We start from the raw sequence: 20,344 nt of genomic DNA on the forward strand, positions 1-20,344 counted from the left end.
GAGAGATATAGGGAGAGAAAGAGAGTGAGAGTTAGTGATACAATTATAGATAGAGAGATATAGGGAGAGAAAAAGAGTGAGAGTTAGTTAGACAATTATAAACAGAGGGGAGAGAGATATATAGACAGATAGGGAGAGAAAGAGAGTGAGAGTTAGTTATACATTTATAGATAGAGGGAGATATAGTGAGGAAGATAGAGAGATAGATAGATAGATAGAGAGTGAGCGATGGTGATAGATTGATAGATAGAGGGAGAAAAAAAAGGAGAGAAGGGAGAGGGGGAGGGAGATAGATAGTGATAGATTGATAGATAGAGGGAGAGAAAGGAAGTGACGGAGGGGGATAGATAGTGATAGATTGATAGATGGAGAAAAAGGGAGAGATGAAGGGAGATGGAGAGAAAGATAGAGAGAGAGAGATGAATAGATATAAAGAGGGAGAGATAGATCGATAGATGAATAGACATAAAGAGGGAGATATATATAGATAGATGACCTCATATTGAGAGGGAGATATAGAGATAGACAGATATGGAGAAAGAGAGTGAGATATAACAACAGATAGAGGGAGAAAAATGGAGAGAAATAGAGAGGGATATATATATATATATAGTAGGGAACGATAAACATTATCTGTCTCATCATTCATAACATTGACAGATGACATGATGATGAAGGAGGATGTTAGGCCCGTGACGTTAAATGATGATGTGATGAAACACTCATGATGGTGACAGAGGGTCTTAGATAGGTCATGTGGTGGGATGGTTGTCATGGATGACAATGGTAACAAAAAATTTAAATGATGAATAAAGGGATAATAAAATTGTATTATGTTTAGAATAAAATGAGAGATACTGAGAGAGAGAGAGGGAGAAAGGGGGGGAACCCGAAAGAGGGACAGTGAGAGAGGGAGAGGGAGAGGGAGGGAGACCAAGAGAGGGATACAGAATTGGAGAGAGAGAGGAAGGGCGACCGAGAGAGAGGGTGACAGAAAGAGAGGAGTCTGAAAGAGAGATAAAGGGAGACGAAGAGAGAGAGAGTTTGAGAGAGAAAGAGCATTGAAGAATAGGGTGCGGAGAAGGATAAATTATAAAGAATAGTCTCAGAAGATACTAGATGAACAGCAAGGGGATGTAGAAGAGGCAAACAAGAAACTGGTTATTGGCTGTTTTAGAACCTGTCCTTCTCCTCTTCTCTTTCATATAACCTTCCTTGGAGCTGCATATTAATGTCAATCAAGGTCATTCAACATCATAACAATCAACTTATTGGATCCCTTCTCCGAGGTACCCTTGTGACTCGTTTATTTTGATATAATTGTTGGTTCAAGATAATTGTTGATTTCAAGTTGAGACTACGGAACATCTCTTCTTCCATAGTGAGATTTCTATGGAATGTTGGCGCAAATTTACTCACCATTGACATCCAATGAGAGGACAGTAGGGTGCGGCCAAATGGGTTCTCTCAAGCCGAACGTGGATGGTGCGGCCAAATGGAACCCGGTCCAGCTAGTGGAGGTGGTCTCTTTTGAGACCACACATGTAGTATCATTTTTGGTTTCTCACCTTTCTATGGAGTTCAAACTAACATTTCAGCCAAGGCTAAGGCGATACACAATGGCTTGCTCCTCTATGAGGAGCAAAAACTTTGGGTTATCATCATCGAATTGGACTTACAGTACTAAGTTGATATGCTTCATCCAGGCTCATGCTCCCAATGGCGTCTCCAGAGTGTATGGCAAGACATCACGCGGTGTCGTACACGCCTCACCAGCATTCACCATGAGTTGCAAGAAGGGAATCAAACGGTAGATGCCCTCGCCAACTATGTGGTAAGCTCTCCCACCCATTCCCTCTATACTACTTGGAATGGTAGGATCTTCTCGGGGAGGCCCGAGGCAGCCATGGCATCGAGATACTCGGCCTGCCAGCTCTCCACACACGCCAAACTCTTGTGCCTGACGGCCACCATGGGTGTCAAATTTCATGGAACGATGGAGGCAGGAGTGCACGATGTGCCCCTTAGACGTTGTTAATGGATATTATGTGGCCGTAAAGCCAATCACACTACCATGTTTATTTAAGTTCATTATATAAAATAATTGCATTCATTATTATTTCGTGTGATGTTTATAATGAAGTCCATGAATACGTGCAATGACCTAGTGAATTATGATGAAATCATAATACAATGATCACTAATCTTTAAACATGTATTCTAAATACTTATATTTGATGGATAGTCGAGACAGACATCGAATTATCCTGATAGAATAACACTAGCTGATCCGACTTATACGATAAGTATAATTGATACTGTGGCTATTAGTGTAGCGACACTAAGGACAAATAGTGGGTGCTCTTCGGAGGAGTTCACTGAATTGATCCGTACAAATACCTGAATTGTATTATACCCTAAACGTCAATCAAGTTGATTCAAGTCACGGTTGTATAAGTGATCCACTGACCTGAGACACCAAGGACATCTCGTGAGTGGACGACTACGTTTTGACTATGACTTACAAGCCTCTAATCATGGGATTCAAATAAGTTATAGATCGGATATAGTAAGAAGCTTACAGAGATGATTGAGTGGTCAAGACGGGATCATCTGCCCTCGGTATAAGAGGAGATTGACTCAAGGAAGACGATGTAGAAAAATCCCTGGCCAGGGTAGTGAGGATATTGGAGAAGGCATTCTCCAATGATCCCCGTTACGCATCAGTACTAATCAAATGACGGATTAGGGTTTGACGATAAACCATACCCTAAGTCATTTGAGAGTCTCGCGCGGATGATGGATTATACATATATGGTAATGGATGATGGTAAAGGTTCCATGACAGAGTTCAAGACTACTCGGTATCTTCTAGAGCACGAGGTGTAGCTTGGCACCCCATGGGCTGAAAACTTAACCTATTGATTGGGTTAAATCGATCCTTATTTAATTAATCTATATGTTGATATAGTTAATTTATAAGGTTGGTCAATAAATGTTATTGGTCCATTAAAGTTATTAACTAGAAAGATACATGGGCCTAGAGGGTCACATGCACAAGGTCATAAGGGAAAGACCTTAAGTTAAATATAAAGAGGGAATGGGGTCTCATTTTAAGCACCCATGCAAGCCTGATTTGAGAGCCCCTCCTTTCTTCATTCTCTACATCAACCAAGGAGAGAGTCTCCAAGAAGAGTTGAAGAGGAAGAGGTGGAGATCCAAGCGCCAAGTGATTGCATGGATACTTCTAGAGGCCGGACGCTTGAACGGCTTCAGACCGATCTCAAACCATGTCAAGGGTGGATAATTTCCCCATTAAGGTACATTCAATGTTCGTTTTAAAGATCGATTGTGAATCGATCGACATGCTCACGCATCCATGGAACATGTTTCCATGGCCGAACCAAGGCACAGAACCCAACAGTTGTTCCCTTCACGGAGCTCCAAGATGATACTTGATGCGCGTGAACATAACATCTGCTCCACACATCACCAACTCGGGGGTACACGAATGAGTTGCTCGTGCCTGAGGTCTCCACTATGACATGTAGTGGTATCACTATTGTATCTTTTTCCTTTGTGTCATGTGCGTAGGTGAGTGGGGTTCATGTGTAATTGGGGTAGTTATGCTCGCTCCATGCCTATAAACTCTTGTAAACATTCAATCTTACATATATAAAACCCCATGGGTGGCGTCTAGGGCACGCCTGGATTGGTATGCAAGCACAACCCTTGGGTTGGTTGTAATCGACACCGTGTTTTTGCCAATATATATAATAGAAAAAGATAATTGTTGATTTTATAAGTCCATTTGAGTTTAACTTTGATTTGGCATTTTGAATCTTCTACTTCCATGAAGTTAGGGATATTATAGTCACTCCCTAGTTTGTCCTTGCTAAATCCCTGCTTCACAGATTCAATTCCGACAAGCCTCAAAAACTATTGTATTGCTATTATTTGGTACCAATTAACATTTGCACGAAGTTTGCTTTATTCTCCCACATCAGAGGGAGAAAGTAAGAGAATGAGAGAGGGAGAGTGAGAGGGAGAATGTGCAAGAGTGAGGGATTGCAAGAAGGAAAGAGGGAGAGAGTGAGATAATGAGGGAGGGAGAGTGAGAGGGAGAATGTGCAAGAGTGAGGGATTGCCAGAAGAAAAGAGGGAGAGAGTGAAAGGGAGCGGCCTTGAGGGAGAGAGTGCACAAGGTAGAGACTGAGAGAGGGAGACAGAGAAAGAGAGGGAGAGAGTGAGAGGAAGAGAGAGGGAGAATGTGTAAGAGGGAGGGACTGCGAGAAGGAGAGAGGGAGAGAGGGAGAGAGGAAAGAGAGAGAGAGAGAGAGGAACAAAGTAAGAAAATGAGAGAGGGAGAGTGAGAGGGCGAGACTGAGAGGAAGAGTATGTGAGAGGGAGGGACTGCGAGAAAGAGAGAGGGAGAGAGTGAATATAGTGCAGGGACGCGGACAGGACAATTTTTTCGTTCCGGGATGAAAAGATTGTCCCGTCCTAGGATGCAGATGAATTTCGGGACAAAAATTCGTGCCATGGGATGAAACAATCATTCGTCCGGAGGTCTCCAGACGATGGACGGATGAATCTGGATGGAAGACCGCCAGATTCACATGAGACGGTTGAGATGTTGCCACTTGGCCTCGCTAGGACAATTTATAATATATTATAATCTATTATAATATATTAAAAATATAAAATATGTTTTTTTCGTGCGGGACGAAAATTCGTCCCGGGAGGACAGGACAGGACAAAAAATTGCCCCGAGATTATTGGACAGGATGGTTTTTTTGTCGGTGGACGAAAAACCGTCCCGTCCTTCGACCCTGAGCTAACAACGGACGTAGGACGGGACGAAATTTGTCCTGTCACGTCCTTCGTCCACGTTCGGGACGATCTGGAACTATAAGAGTGAAATCGGGAGAGTGAGAGGTCGAGACCCAGAGGAAGAATTTGCGAAAGGGAGGGACCGGGAGAATGAGAGGGAGAGAGTGAAGGGAAACATGAGTGAGGGGGAGAGAGAGAGAGAGAGAGAGAAAGAGAAAGAGAGACAGGCAGAGAGAGAGAGAGAGAGAGACAAAGAGAGAGAGAGAGAGAGAGAGAGAGAGAGAGACAGAGAGAGAGAGAGAGAGAGAGAGAGAGAGAGAGAGAGAGAGAGAGAGAGAGAGAGAGAGAGAGGGAGAGAGAGAGAGAGAGAGAGAGAGAGAGAGAGAGGGAGAGAGAGAGAGAGAGAGAGAGAGAGAGAGAGAGAGAGAGAGAGAGAGAAGTGAGAGGGAGAGGGGGGGAGAGAGAGAGGGAGGGACTGCAAGAGGGAGAGAGGGAGCGGCGAGAGGGAGAGACCTATTACAATTTAATATTATATATTTTTATTTATAGAGACACTCTTCGGTCCGGTTAGACGTGTGAAGTGGAACCAGACCGAATGTTTGGTCAGCCCTAAAAAGGCTGACCGACGCTCCGGTCCAGTCAGACCATGTCCTTCCCTGTAAAAAAAAATTAAGTGACGACATGTCCTTTCATCCCCTGTGACGGGACGGGACGAGGGAGAGAGTGAAGGGGAATAGGCGCGACTGGAGGGGACGGGAGACGTGACTAACTCTGTGTCACACTCTCGTCCGTCAACACCCGTTCTCCGTTCCGTCACGTCCGAGCCGCCACGTCATAATGTGAGAGGGCGGAAGAGAGAGAGAGTGGGAGAGAGAGATAGAGATAGAGAGAGAGAGAGTGACGTCATAATGTGAGAGGTCATTCCCTCTCTAGGTCAGCCTGTTTCTCTCTCTAGAAGGGAAGGAATAAATAAAATAAGAAACCCTCGGGCAGAAGGGGGTATTAGCAGCTACCGCTGGCACTGGCTTCTCATCCCTGGCGGCGCCCTCTGCTCCTCCTTTGCCCCTCCCCTGCGGCGTCCTTCGCATTTCAGCGGTTGGTTTGAACGTTTTTCGATCACTGGTTTTGATCCTCTCCTGCGCGATTTCTTTGAATTTCCTTTTTTTTGTTGTTAAATATGTTTCTTCTGATCTTCATTGGCTCAGATGAGGTCGAATTTGTTCAGTAATGATTGAATCTTGGTCGGTAGATGGATAGATCTTCATTGCTTGTGTTTTTGGATGTCTGAATTGCAGAATTTATCGTCTTTGGTGCAGCTGCATCGTTCGCGCTTCAACGGTTGGTTTGAACGTTTAAAAATTATTGTAGATTCTCTCCGGCGCGATTTCTTTGAAATTCCTTTTTTGTTGCCGTAATATGCTTTTTCTGATCTTCATTGTCTCGGATGAGATCGAATTTGCTCAGTAATTAATCGTCTCAGGTGTTGCTGCATCGTTCGCGCTTCAACTGTTTGTTTGGACGTTTTAAACTTATTGTAGATTCTCTGCTGCGTGATTTCTTTGAATTTCCTTTTTTGTTGTTGTAATATGCTTTTTCTGATCTTCAGTGGCTCGGATGAGGTCGAATTTGCTCAGTAATGATTGAATCTTGATCGATAGATGGATAAATCTTCATTTTTAGTGTCTGAACTGCAGAATTTATCGTCTCCGGTGTTGCTGCGTCCTTCACATTTCAGCAGTTGGTTTGAACGTTTTCAATAATTGGAGATTCTCTCTGGCGCGATTTCCTTGAAGTTCTTCTTTCATTGTTGTAATATGCTTTTTCTGATCTTCATTGCCTCGGATGAGATCAATTTTGACTTTTCTCTTCCGTACGCGAAAGAACGGTACAATGAGATGTATGAATCTTGATGTCTTTGTCAGTGTTTTCGGCTGTCCGAGCTGTATAGTTTATTGTCTCAGGTGTAGCAGTATCGTTCGCGCTTCAACGGTTGGTTTGAATGTATTAATTGTAGATTCGATATGGCGCGATTCATTTGAATTTTTTTTAGTTGTGATATGCCTTTTATGACCTTCATTGGCTCGAGTGAGGTCGAATTTCTTCAGTAATGAATGAATCTTGATGTCTTTGTTAGTGTTTTCGGTTGACCGGGCTAAAAAATTAATCGTCTCAGCTGTAGTGGCATTGTTTACATTACAACGGTTGGTTTGAACGTTTTATAATTAGAGATTCGCTCCGGCGCGATTTTCTTCAAATTTTTGTTAATTTTATTATCTGATCTTCAGGCTCGGATGAGATCAAATTTGTTCAGTAATGAGATCGAATTTGTTGTTGCTGCGTCGTTTGCGTGTCATTAGAAGGTTTGAACGTTCGAATCATAAATTCACTCTTTTTCTATCTCGCTGTGTTTTGTCGCTCTCTGCAGCATCATTCTTTGATTTTTGCTCGTGCTTTGTTTTTTTGGTATCCGTTGGGATTGGCACGGTCGAATTCGCTCAGACTTAAGGGAATCTTGATGTCTTTGATTGGCGTCTTCGGATCTCCAAATCGCAAACAAATCATTTCTGGAGTATTTAAGGCTTTTTCAATTTGAACATTGGGTCCTCCCTGAATTCGTTCATTATCTGCATTTCTTTGTTGTTCGACCATGCTTCCGATCTGATTTTCCAATTTAGTTGCCGCCGAGAAGCTCAAAGTTCAGTTTGGGCTTTCTCTTCAGTTATGCTAATTTATCGGTAAATTATTATGGATATTGATTTGAATTTCTTTGTATTTGGAGACTGCAGAATCAACAGTTTCCACGGCAAGGCAATGGCGCCCGAGCCGAAGGAGGCAGTGGCCGGAGGTGATGTGGGAAAGAGCTATGCTCGGAGAGATCTACTTCGTAGCATTGAGATCGCAGTTCAGAAGCGCTGGGAGGAGGCGGATGTTTTCAAAGCAGAATCCCAACCGACAGCGCCAGCCCCCGGAGAGAAGTTCTTCGGCAACTTCCCCTACCCATACATGAACGGATCTCTCCACCTTGGCCATGGATTCTCCTTGTCAAAGCTCGAGTTTGCCTCTGCCTTTCACCGTCTCTGCGGCCATAATGTCCTCCTCCCATTCGCCTTCCACTGCACCGGCATGCCGATCAAAGCTTCTGCCGACAAGCTTGCGCGTGAGATCAAGCTCTTTGGCAACCCTCCGGTCTTCCCGGACTCAATTCCTTCGGGGCCACCAGAAGAGAAGATCAAAATTGAGGAGACAACGACGGAGGCCGCGCCTGACAAATTCAAGAGCAAGAGATCAAAGGCTGCAGCAAAGTCCGGGGGGGACAAGCACCAGTGGGACATTATGCGGAGCTTCGGTCTCTCTGACGATCAGATTGCCAGCTTCCAGGATCCCTATCACTGGCTGACACATTTTCCTCCTCTGGCAAAGGAAGATCTCAAGGCCTTCGGTCTTGGCTGCGATTGGCGCCGTTCGTTCATCACCACGGATATGAACCCCTTCTATGATTCCTTCGTCAAGTGGCAGATGCGCAAGCTCAAGGCCATCGGCAAGATCGTGAAGGCCGTGAGGTATGCCATCTATTCCCCTCTTGATGGCCAGCCCTGTGCAGATCATGATCGCGCTTCAGGCGAAGGGGTCCAGCCTCAGGACTACGTCCTGATCAAGATGGAGGTGCTGCCCCCGTTCTCGGGGAAGATGAAGGCGCTCGAGGGGAAGCGTGTATTCCTTGCGGCTGCGACTCTCCGGCCTGAGACCATGTATGGCCAGACCAACTGCTGGGTTCTGCCCGAGGGGAATTATGGCGCGTACGAGGTCAGTGAGACTGAGGTCTTCATCCTCACCGCAAGGGCAGCACTTAACCTGGCCTACCAGAGGCTCTCCCGGTTCCCAGAGAAGCCGAGCTGTTTGTTGGAACTCACCGGCCAGGACCTCATCGGACTGCCGCTCAGCTCAGCCCTGGCCTTCCACAAGGTTATCTATGCGCTACCTATGCTGACCATCCTCACCGACAAGGGCACTGGGATCGTGACCAGTGTCCCTAGCGACTCCCCAGACGATTTCATGGCTCTTCAGGACCTCAAGACCAAGCCCGGTCTTCGTGCCAAGTATGGGGTCAAGGACGAGTGGGTCCTTCCCTTTGAGATCGTGCCCATCATCCACATCCCGGAGCTTGGGGACAAGGCAGCGGAGAAGGTCTGCGCCGATCTGAAGATCAGGAGCCAGAATGACAAGGACAAGCTGGCCGAGGCTAAGCGGCTCACCTACTTGAAGGGGTTCACCGAGGGGACGATGCTGGTTGGGGAATTTGCCGGCAAGCCGGTCCAGGAAGCCAAGCCATTGGTCAGGAGCTGCCTCCTCGACAGTGGCGCTGCCGTCATGTACAGCGAGCCGGAGCGGCGAGTGGTCTCTCGCTCCGGCGACGACTGCGTGGTGGCACTAACGGACCAGTGGTACGTCACCTATGGGGAAGAAGCCTGGAGGGCGCAGGCTGAATCGTGCTTGGCCAGGATGAAGCTCTTCTCGGACGAAACCCGCCATGGCTTTGAGCACACCCTCAGCTGGCTGAACCAGTGGGCCTGCTCCCGGTCCTTTGGGCTCGGCACCCGCATTCCCTGGGACGAGCAGTTCCTTGTCGAGTCTCTATCAGATTCTACCCTCTACATGGCCTACTACACTGTTGCCCACCTTCTCCAGGGCGGCGACATGTACGGTGGTGACATTGGCGCGGTCCGGCCGGAGCAGTTGACTGACGAGATCTGGGACTTTGTCTTCAGTGGCGGCCCTGCCCCTACAAACTCTGGCATCCCTCGTGAGCTGCTCCAGAAGATGAAACAGGAGTTTGAGTACTGGTACCCCTTCGACCTCCGTGTTTCCGGTAAGGATCTGATCCAGAACCACCTCACCTTCTGCATCTACAACCACACCGCGCTGCTGCCGGAGAAGCACTGGCCTCTGGGCTTCCGCTGCAACGGTCACATCATGCTGAATTCCGAGAAGATGTCCAAGTCGACGGGTAACTTCAAGACCCTTCGACAGTCGATAGAGGAATACTCTGCCGACGCCACCCGCTTCGCCCTTGCCGATGCCGGGGACGGCATGGACGACGCCAACTTTGTCACGGACACGGCCAATGCGGCCATCCTCCGCCTTACCAAGGAGCTGACCTGGATGGAGGAGGTCATAGCAGCGGACAAGGTCAACGCCCTCAGGTCCGGGGCCGCGTCAACCTATGCTGACCGAGTTTTCGCCAATGAGATCAACCTTGCCGTTACCACGGCTGGCCAGAGCTACGGTGAATTCCTCTTCCGCGACGCGCTCAAGACAGGCTTCTACGATCTTCAGGCGGCACGAGATGAGTACCGCCTCTCCTGCGGCAGCGCGGGCATGAACCGGGACCTCGTCTTCCGCTTCATGGACGTCCAGACCCGGCTGATCGCCCCCATCTGCCCCCACTACGCCGAGCATGTCTGGAAGGAGCTCCTGGGACGACCCGGCTTCATCGTCAATGCAGGCTGGCCCACCGCCGCCCCGCCAGATCCCACGCTCAAGAAGGCCAACCGGTACCTACAAGACACGATTGCTCTGATGCGCAAGCTCAAAGAGAAGCAGGAATTCGGCGCCAAGAAGCCAAAGAGGGCGGCATTGGCGGCGGCGGTCCCGGCCGTGCCGGAGCGCCGACTCGTCACGGGGCTGATCTACGTTAACGAGGTGTACGATGGGTGGAAGGAGTGCTGCCTCAGAGTCCTGAGGATGAGTTACGACGAGGAGAGGCGGCGGTTTGGGCCGGACCAGGAGATCATGGAGGCGCTGAAGGGGATGACGCTGGACGGGGAGAAGACGTTCAAGCAGTTGCAGAAGGAGTGCATGCCCTTTATAAAATTCAAGAAGGATGAAGTCAATGCCGTGGGCTCGCAGGCGCTCGACTTGAGGCTTCCGTTCGGAGAAATGGAGGTGTTGACCGAGAACGTTGACTTGATCCGACGGCAGCTGCAATTGGACCACGTCGAGGTGTTATACCTCGCCGACGATGCCGCCGTGGAGAGGGCCGGCCCACATCGGGAGCTGCTCCGTCAAAACCGGCCCGAGCCCGGCAGCCCGACTGCCATTTTCTTGCCTGCCCCTGATCTCCCTGACCAGTGAGGTATGCTCAACCCTCTGTTTTTTTTTTATAATTTCACAAGTTTCCTAATTTCTTGTTGGACCGATGTTTAATTTATTGCTCACTAATCACTATTTCTCTCTCTTAATTAGGTGTAGAAAGAGAAACTCTGACCGTTATTATTTCTCGCCAGTGAGGTACGATTGACTTTTCATGGCTACCTATTTTTGGTCTGATGCTTAATTATCAAATTTGTAGTTTTTTTTTGTTTTATTTATCTTGTGCGAAGCAGTGTACCCTCTCTTTCCATTGTGGAAAGTGAGAGATAGTTTGAAAGTAATGTTATTTTTGGCCAAATGTTTGAATTTTTGAAACTTGTAGTTTCTATATATTTTGTGGTGTTCTAGAGAGAGAAACTAAAATATTATTATAAAGTTTCAGCGTCATGAGGTAGAAACAACTTGACCATGCAAAAGATGAAAACAGGTAGTGATGGGGGTCCCCATCAGATTCCACAAAAGAAGTTGCGGCAGCAGCTATGCCTGCAGGAGAGAGAGATGGTGACATGAGGGTCATTTACAGGAGAGAGAGATATATATATATATGGCATGATGAGATGGATGCCGGACCTTGGAGGCGATGTTGTTGGAGAGCCAGTCCAGGCCCTCATAGAGACCCTCCCCTGATGTGGCGCATGTGCTCTGTATGTACCTGAGGGAGAAAGAGTAAGAGAGAGAGATGGAGATGATGGTAGGGATATGTGCATAGACATGGAGATGGGGAGAGAGAGATGGTAAAATGTATACAGGAGAGAGGGTTTATTGACACAATCCTCTCCATATAATAGTGGGCATGCTGGAAGTGACTAAAGAAGTTAGAGAGAGAAAGAGAAAGAAATGGAGACCAAAGCAAAATTTAGAGAGAGAGAGAGATGGAGATGATGGTAGGGTTATGTGCGTAGAGATAGAGATAGAGAGTAAAATCTATACAAGAGGAGAGGGTTATTGTTACAATCCTCTCCATATAATAGTGGGCATGCTGGAAGTGACTTAAGAAGTTAGAGAGAGAAAGAGAAAGAAGAGGAGATCAAAGCAAAATTTAGAGAGAGAGAGATTTACCAGTGGCGCTGGCGAAGCGAGTGGAGGCCGAGCTTATCGGTGATCTCGGCTGCATTCATGGCATTCGGAAGATCTTGCTTGTTGGCGAACACTAGCAGCACTGCATCTCTCAATTCATCCTACCAATAGAGAGAGAGGTGAGAGATTGATACATAGAGAGACAGAGAGATAGATAAATAAATAGATTGGCAGATAGAGAGATAAAGACATATAGATAGATAGACGGAGGATAGATAGAGAGACAAAGATATATAAATAGATAGACAGATGGAGAGATATGTATAGAGAGATAGATAGATAGATAGATGGATAGATAGATAGACAGACAGACAGAGATAGAGATGGATAGATAGATAGATAGATAGACAGACAGACAGAGATAGAGATGGATAGATAGATAGATAGATAGACAGACAGAGATAGAGATGGATAGATAGATAGATGGATAGATAGATAGACAGACAGACAGAGATAGAGATGGATAGATAGATAGACAGATAGATAGATAGACAGACAGAGATAGAGATGGATAGATAAATAGACAGATAGATAGGTAGATGGAGAGATATAGATAGAGAGATAAAGAGATAGAAATAGAGATATACAGATCAATTGATAGAGAGATAAAGAGATAGAGATAGAGATAGAAAGATCGATAGATAGAGATAAAGATATATAGATAGACAGACAGATAGAGATGGATAGATAGATAAATAAATGGAGAGATATAGATAGAGAGATAAAGAGATAGAGATGGAAAGATTGATAGATAGAGAGATAAAGATATATAGATAGACAGAGATAGAGAAGGATAAATGATAGATGGATAGACAGACAGACAGAGATAGAGATGGATAGATAGATAGACAGATATATAGATGGAGAGATAGATAGAGGGATAAAGAGATAGAGATAGACAGATCGATAGATAGAGAGATAAAGACATATAGATACAGAGATAGAGATGGATAGATGATAGATAGAAAGATAGATAGATAGACATACAGAGATAGAGATGGATTGATAGATAGACAGATATATAGATAGACATATGGAGAGATAAAGAGATAGAGAGATGAAGAGATAGACGGATTGATAAATAGAGAGATAAATATATAATAGATAGACAGAGATAGAGATGGATAGATGATAGATAGATAGACAGACAGATAGATAGACGGAGAGAAATAGATAGATAGAGAGATAAAGAGGAATAGAGAGACAGAGTGATAGATAGTGGTAAAGAGAGATAGATAGACAGATAGATAGAGATATTTATAAAGACATATAGATAAGACAGAGAAAGAGAGATATATAGGGTGATAGATAGAGAGATAGATCAGATAGATCGATAGAGGGAGAGGAGGCCCCCGACGGCAGGAGCGGCAATGTCATGGCATAATTCAGTTCATTTACCTCGTTAAGCATCCTGTGGAGTTCGTCTCGGGCTTCAACGACACGGTCACGGTCGTTGCTATCCACAACAAAGATGAGGCCCTGCGTGTTCTGGAAATAATGTCTCCACAGGGGCCGGATCTATCATGAAATTAGCATAAAATTCATGAGATTAGATAACCATATACTTGTTCTGTAAAGTTGCAGTGAATGAAAAAAATGATTGTAATTATTCATAATATATAAGAAATTATGCTTATCAAGTACAGAAATATTTCATGAAGAACAGTTAAATTAGGATCAAATGAATTATAGTGCCATGTGGGGGTACTATTTTAGATAAAAGTGAAATTAAATTATGAATTAGGGGCTGAAATTGGCGGGATCTTGTAAATCCAATGACCAAAATGCCCCTGTCAGAGTATTGGGTTAAGATTTAATGCAAGCAAGATGCCGATAAACTGCTATTATGTTTGACAGAACTAGTATGAATACTGAATAACTGATAATAAGAAAATGAAATAATATGTAGGTATTGATAATATGACAGGTCAATATGATTATTCCAAGGACATGATAATTAGGTCCTGAAAAAGCCATGGTTTTCTAAATGATGGGATGTTGTAAAATTCTATGACAAAATGCCCCTGTCAGGGAATTAGTATCTTATGATAATAATAATGTTTTAATACAGCACATTAGATATGATGAATTTTAATTAGGGCAAAGCTTGGAATCTGACTGTTCAAATATGATTCAATTTTATTTTATGCACTGTTATGAAAAAAACAACACAAATCGTTTGGAGGCAAAGTTATGGTATGATAGTGCATAATTTAAAACAAGACGCAGATGTTGATGGTTCACTAACTTGAACAGATTAATTTCTGTAGAAAATAATGAATAATCATAATGAAAGGAGAAAACATTGAATAATCGTATCGAAGAGAAAGAATATTAAAACATTATTAAAGACAAAGAATATTAAAGAGTATTAAACATATTGAAAAGAGAGAATTTTAAATAATCATATTGAAGAGAAAAAATATTGAAGAATTATATTGAAGAGTGAAAATATTGAAGAATCATATTGAAAAAAAAAGAACATTGAATAATCAAATTGAAGTGAGAAAATATTGAAGAAACATATTGAAAAGTGAGAATATTGAATAATCAAATTGAAGAGAGAAAATATTGAAGAAACAATTGAAAAGAAAGAATACTGAATAATCATATACAAGAGAGAATATCGAATAATCGTATTGAAGAGAGAACATATTGAAGAGGGAAAACATTGAAGAATCATATTGAAGAGAGAGAAGATTGAATAATCATGTTGAAGAGAGAGAAGAACGGAGAATCATATTGAAGAGAGAGACGATTGAATAATCATGTTGAAAATAGAAAATATTGAAGAATCATATTGAAGAGAGAGAAGATTGAATAATCATATTGAAGAGAGAGAAGAACGAATAATCATATTGAAGAGAGAGAAGGTAGGATAATCAGACTTTATATTTTGCAACTTGGCATTCAAGAAAGGGAAGATTTAATTACCTTGTCCTGACCACCAACATCCCACACAGTGAAGCTAATGTTCTTGTATTCCACAGTTTCCACATTGAAACCTGGCAGAAAGGTAAAGAACAATGAGCCTAGTAAAACTAAATTAAACACCTGATAAGATCCAATGCAACTTTGATTAATTTCCTTCTTGCGCTACAAGTTAAAGGGATGCAATTATTTAAAAGAAACTACCTCCAGAAAGTAAATGACCAAACTAACCCTAATAATTTTAAAATACGCCCAAAATTCAGGGTATATCAGCTTCCAAAAAATGCAGCTCAAAAGTCCAACTAGAAATCGCTGTGAAGGAGTAAGTTTTGTCTAAAAATACTAAAAGACATGCAACAGTACCAGGTTTTATTCCTTTTTTCATACAGCAAGAGAAATATATACAGAACCCTAGAATAAAACGAAAAATTGCAACAGACTAAACAAACATCACAAATATAACTAAACATTAGCAATAAAACAAACAACATATAAGGAGTTTTATGGTCTTATTAATTCTAAATACTTCATCGTCAAAGAGTTCTAAACAATTATATGGTCTTATTAATGAATAGAACAACACAATAGTTTGAACAATTATATGGTCTTATTAACAAATAGAACAACACAATAGTTTAGTAAAAAGAAAAATTCTAAATACTTCCACAGCCAAAGAGTTCTAAATAATTTTATAGTCTCATCAACAAACAGATCAAGACATTAATTTAAGAAAAACTAAGTTCCAGATAATACAAATAAAGATTTTCGATCAAATCAAGCGACAAAAACGCATACCAATGGTGGGGATGGTGGTGACAATTTCTCCAAGCTTCAGCTTGTACAAGATCGTGGTCTTACCAGCAGCATCAAGGCCTACCATGAGGATGCGCATCTCTCTCTTGGCAAAAAGTCGGCTGAAGAGCTTGGTGAAAGAGAGCCCCATATTTCTGTTATTTTAAAAAAGAGGGTTTATTAAAAAGTTCAAAACCAAGGAAATCAAATCCATCTAGGTTCATTTTACATAAAAGGTGGTCTCGCCAACTTAAATCTAAGCCAAACGATCATCCAGTCTAATAAATGTGAACCATTCAGGAGTTTTTTACATAAACATACAGATACAATCCGCAGTATAACATCAGAAAAAGTAACAGAAAATCCAGAGAGCAAGGAGGTAGCAGGTATAAAATCACATCCAAGTTCAAACCTAAGGAAATCACATCCATCTCGGAGCATTTTACATAAAAGGCGGTCTCGCCAACTTAAATCTAACCCAAAAAATCATCCAGTCTAATAAATTTGAACCATTCAGGGAGTTTTTTACATTAATATACATATACAATCCGCAGTATAACATCAGAAAAAGTAACAGAAAATCCAGAGAGCAAGGAAGTAGTAGGTATAAAATTCAAACACGGTGATGTTTTTCACATCCAGCTTGAAGTATTTTACATTATAAGCGGTCTAGTCACCTTAAATCTAAGGTAAAAAAACGCTATAATCTACTAACTTTGCACATTTAGGAAGTTTTTGTTCAATTATCAGATGAGCAATAATCTAAGGAAAGAAAAGCGTAATTTCTAGGATCTAATCATCAGATGCAGACCACGGAAAAACATTAGAATAAGTTACAGAAAATCCAAAGAGCGAAAAGTTTGTAGGTCAATAATTCAAACACACTGATGTTTTTCACATCCATCACTAGGTATCTAACATAAGATGCGATCTCGCCACCTTACATCTAAGGCCCAAAAAAAACACTCACGTCTTATACATCTGCACCATTTAGGAATATTTTCTTTCAATTAAATGCGACTTATAGGAGCTAATCAACATATACAAACCACACAGTAACATGGGAATGTTGTAAGTCAAAAGTTCAAATACACTGATGTTTTTCACATCCATCTTGATGTATTTTACCTGAAATGCGGTCTCACCACCTTAAATCTAAGCTAAAAAAGCTCTAGTCTAATAAATTTTCACCAGTTATGAGTTTTTTCTTCAATTAAATTTGATTTATTGGAGATAAATTACAGGTACAAACAGCGGTGTAACATCAACACAAGTTACATAAAATACAGAGAACGAGGAGTTCAAACACGGTGATGTTTTTCACATCCATCTTGATGAATTTTTCAAAAGCTCGAATTTAAGCCAAAAAGACGCCCTAGTCTAAAAATTTTGTACCATTTTAGAGTATTTTCTTAACTAAACGTGATTTGTAGGAGGTAATATGCAGATCCAACCGAGGTAAAACACCAGAAGAAGTTCAATCAAATCTAAAAACCGTGGAAGTTGTTTGAGAAAAAAATTCCGCAGAATCAAAAAGAGAAACTAATAACAGTCAAAATCCGAAAAAGTAGAGAGACCCGAATAAAAATAAATCCGAATCGGACCCGAAAATAAGGGGATCGCGAATAGGGTAAATTTCATCCAAGAACACCACCGTAAAATAGAAAAATAGGCATGATACAGAAATCATCCAAGAACCCATCAAAGAAAACGACAGATCAACGGAGAAAACTACGAAATAATGGCAGATCGAATAAGAAAATTAAAACGACGTCCAAGTAGAGCCCTTTTCGACGACCCACGACAAGAAAAACACCATCGACTCACCAGAAATGAAGAACAAGATCCAGATGAGAGAAAGAGGCCGTCGATCACCAGGAGAACGCGCAGAGATGGATCGTGAGCAGAGAGGGAAAGAGAACCCGTCTTCGTCTTGCTTTCGCTTGTTTTATTCCAAAATCGCCGTCAATAACGCCGTTAGTGCAGCCGTTGGAATTTCCAGCTCTTCTCCACCGCATAATCCCACTGACTGCTCCCTCCACATGTATAAATATTATACTGAGCATAAACTTTACTCCTTTCTATGCTGGATGAACAAATTGAACTAACATTAAATGGATTGGATTATAATGTTCATGTTTGAGAACACAATTGAGAATATAATTGACATCTGACTTCAAAGTCAGTTGCTAAACCTTTGTGTTTAATGAGGTATATATTTGGTGATTTATTGTAAACTTTTTGAAGGATGACATTTAGCAGGGTATTTCATTTCTTTAAATTGGAAATGTGAAAAATAATCTTCAAGTTCTGTAGAGTTTTATGAAATTTTAATGCATTTCAAGTTTATGTGCCAAATCTGTTCATGTTTGAGAACAAAATTGAGAATATAATTGACATCCGACAAAGTCAGTTGTTTAACCTTTGTGTTTAATGAGGTATATAATTGATTTTGAACTTTTTAAGGATAACATTTGAAAGGGTATTCCATTTCTTTAAATTGGAAATCTGAAAAATAATCTTCAAGTTTTGTAGACTTTTATGGAATTTTAATGCATTTCAAGTTTATGTGCCAAAATCTGTCAAGGTTTCAAAGTTTGTATCCTAAATTTATGTTTATATATATATGCATAATGCCATCTAGTTGTTCATTTTTCTGTTGCTGGAGTAAAATAATACAAATGTAAAAGAGCAAAGTCTACACAATATAGTTTTTTACTCATGGAGTTAAACAAAGAAATTCATTCTCAGTAAAGAAATTATCAAAATTATGAAGAATGTAAGTTGGTTCATTCTTCTTTGTCCATGCAGCCATGGGATACTTCAATGCGAACATTATACCTTTCTATATCTTCAAAAAGCTTTATCAGAAGCAAGATACTTTATAAATAAAGTAGTCATTCTGCTAATTTATTGGAAATGTTATGACACATATTTAGTTGGATGATGACTTGTTAAAAACATGGAACATGACAACTTTGGTAGTCAAGAAAAAAATATGTATTCCCTTAGATGGCCCCCTTCATGCCTAGTAAAGTATTCATTGATAAACTTGACATCATTCAAGCGTAGATAGATTTCTTGTCTTGAAGGCATACCTCTTATGTTGGATGCCCTAAAATCACAAGCATTTCAATCACAAGAAAAAATAATTGGAACTTCATGTACCTGACAATAACATTTCAATCCTCAAGATTCCAGGTTTTTCTCGATAGTTATCCTTATTCATAATGATGAAATATAGAGGATTCATCTTCAAATTGTCTATAAAAATCTTCTAAAACTAGGCATTCACTTTGTGGTTCCAGGGAACATCTTAACCACATGAAAGCGAATTGAAATAAACATTTCATTACTTGCTCATTTTCAGTGGCTTCCATATATTTTTTATGATGAGCATATATTAGAAGTTGTGAAAGAAAATACAAGCATTCAGGAAAGACAGGGTAATAACATTACCCCAAGTCAAACAATGCTGAAAAAGTATTCAATTAAATTCCAAGAAACTAAAACCCCATAGTCTAGAGCCACCCTTTTTTCTTAACAATGGAGGGAGTGAAATTTTCCCTACAACAATGGCCACATGATAGGGAAGTGAGCAAGTAAACCTCTATATATTTCCTACACTTATACTTTCTTCACGCATGTTTGACTAGGACTATAGAATAAACTCTCTATCTATAATATAGTCTCCATACGTCCAAGCGAGTGCCAGTAGTCGTATAACTTCATCAGAACTCAATTTATGATGAGATTGAAAGTATCAAGCACAAAATAAAATTATTGAGCGTGGGGATCATATGGATGCAACTTCAATGCATACCCCCTCCCCTATGAGTTGTAAAGAGTTCTTAATCTTTGATGAATATAAAGTGGAATCCAGAATTTAACATGGGTAAGCATCCCCCCAACTAACTTTTTGCTTCAATATCAGGCCATAGACAAGGACAATAACGAAGAGCAGTCAAGGAACAATATTATGGCTGAAAATATCTAGTTAATAACCACAGAAAAGTTTCTTATCAAAGATACTTACACATATTACACATTTACTCACTTGAAAACCTCTCAAGGAACAGATCTAAATGGTCAAGGCAATTATTTGGAACAATCTAAGTGTCACTAACTTTGAAAGTTACTAATAGAAACAATAATTTATGTTTGATTTGTCAGTAATCTTATATTAATATCGATGAAATTATTGATATTAATAATTTAAATAATTAATTTTAGAGTAATACGTTTACTTTTACGATTACTTATATTTCTAAAAAGTATCTACATATTGTTTCATATTTAATGATTTTTTAATAAAATGACAACTAAAGTCAAATTTTCCTAAAATAATGCACGTCCATTTGTGAACTGTTCAAAACAAAGTCAAACAAACTGAATACGAATGTGAACACCATTTTTTACATGTTCACTCATCGACAAACACTATTTGTTGGGGGGACGAACAACGAACTTCCAATCCCTAACCTTATGGGGCTGAGGTTGGGGGTTGTAGCTGATGGAAACATATGTGGCCGTCAAGCCAATCACACATTCCACATCTTGT

At 41.4% G+C, this 20,344-nt stretch overlaps 2 protein-coding genes across 5 annotated transcripts; one reads left to right on the forward strand and one right to left on the reverse strand.

The window, feature by feature from the left end:
* Positions 1-5,809: 5,809 nt before the first annotated feature.
* LOC144713245 (ATP binding/leucine-tRNA ligases/aminoacyl-tRNA ligase) lies at positions 5,810-11,313 on the forward strand. 4 transcript variants are annotated; one of them, XM_078587810.1, is made up of 4 exons: positions 5,828-5,928; positions 6,129-6,171; positions 7,613-10,966; positions 11,077-11,313. In XM_078587810.1, the coding sequence occupies exon 3, from the start codon at positions 7,645-7,647 to the stop codon at positions 10,963-10,965; it is 3,321 nt and encodes a 1,106-aa protein (XP_078443936.1). In that variant the 5' UTR covers positions 5,828-5,928; positions 6,129-6,171; positions 7,613-7,644; the 3' UTR covers position 10,966; positions 11,077-11,313. The 4 variants fall into 4 exon arrangements, with proteins under 4 accessions (XP_078443905.1, XP_078443915.1, XP_078443936.1 ...); XM_078587799.1 differs by having other exon boundaries at positions 5,847-5,928; positions 7,620-10,966; XM_078587779.1 differs by lacking the exon at positions 6,129-6,171 and having other exon boundaries at positions 5,810-5,928; positions 7,620-10,966.
* Positions 11,314-11,332: 19 nt separating this feature from the next.
* LOC144713258 (ADP-ribosylation factor) lies at positions 11,333-17,771 on the reverse strand. The gene is made up of 7 exons (XM_078587821.1): positions 17,611-17,771; positions 15,787-15,938; positions 14,995-15,065; positions 13,459-13,578; positions 12,043-12,161; positions 11,554-11,635; positions 11,333-11,466 (listed from the first exon to the last, which is right to left on the reverse strand). Exons 2-7 carry the CDS (start codon positions 15,932-15,934, stop codon positions 11,461-11,463), a joined length of 546 nt encoding a protein of 181 aa, XP_078443947.1. The 5' UTR covers positions 15,935-15,938; positions 17,611-17,771; the 3' UTR covers positions 11,333-11,460.
* Between the last annotated feature and the right edge of the window lie 2,573 nt (positions 17,772-20,344).

This window comes from Wolffia australiana, chromosome 1 (genome assembly GCF_029677425.1).
Source record: "Wolffia australiana isolate 7733 chromosome 1, ASM2967742v1".
Classification (NCBI taxonomy): Eukaryota; Viridiplantae; Streptophyta; class Magnoliopsida; order Alismatales; family Araceae; genus Wolffia; species Wolffia australiana.

Bases quoted from the DNA above. Each gene is read 5' to 3' on its own strand.
- LOC144713245 (XM_078587779.1), top strand. From the start codon at position 7,645: ATGGCGCCCGAGCCGAAGGAGGCAGTGGCCGGAGGTGATGTGGGAAAG.
- LOC144713258 (XM_078587821.1), bottom strand. From the start codon at position 15,934: ATGGGGCTCTCTTTCACCAAGCTCTTCAGCCGACTTTTTGCCAAGAGA. The intron at 15,066-15,786 runs GTATGCGTTTTT...CCTTTCTGCCAG, and splicing joins CACCACCATCCCCACCATTG to GTTTCAATGTGGAAACTGTG. The intron at 12,162-13,458 runs GTAAATGAACTG...CTCTATTGGTAG, and splicing joins TCCACAGGATGCTTAACGAG to GATGAATTGAGAGATGCAGT.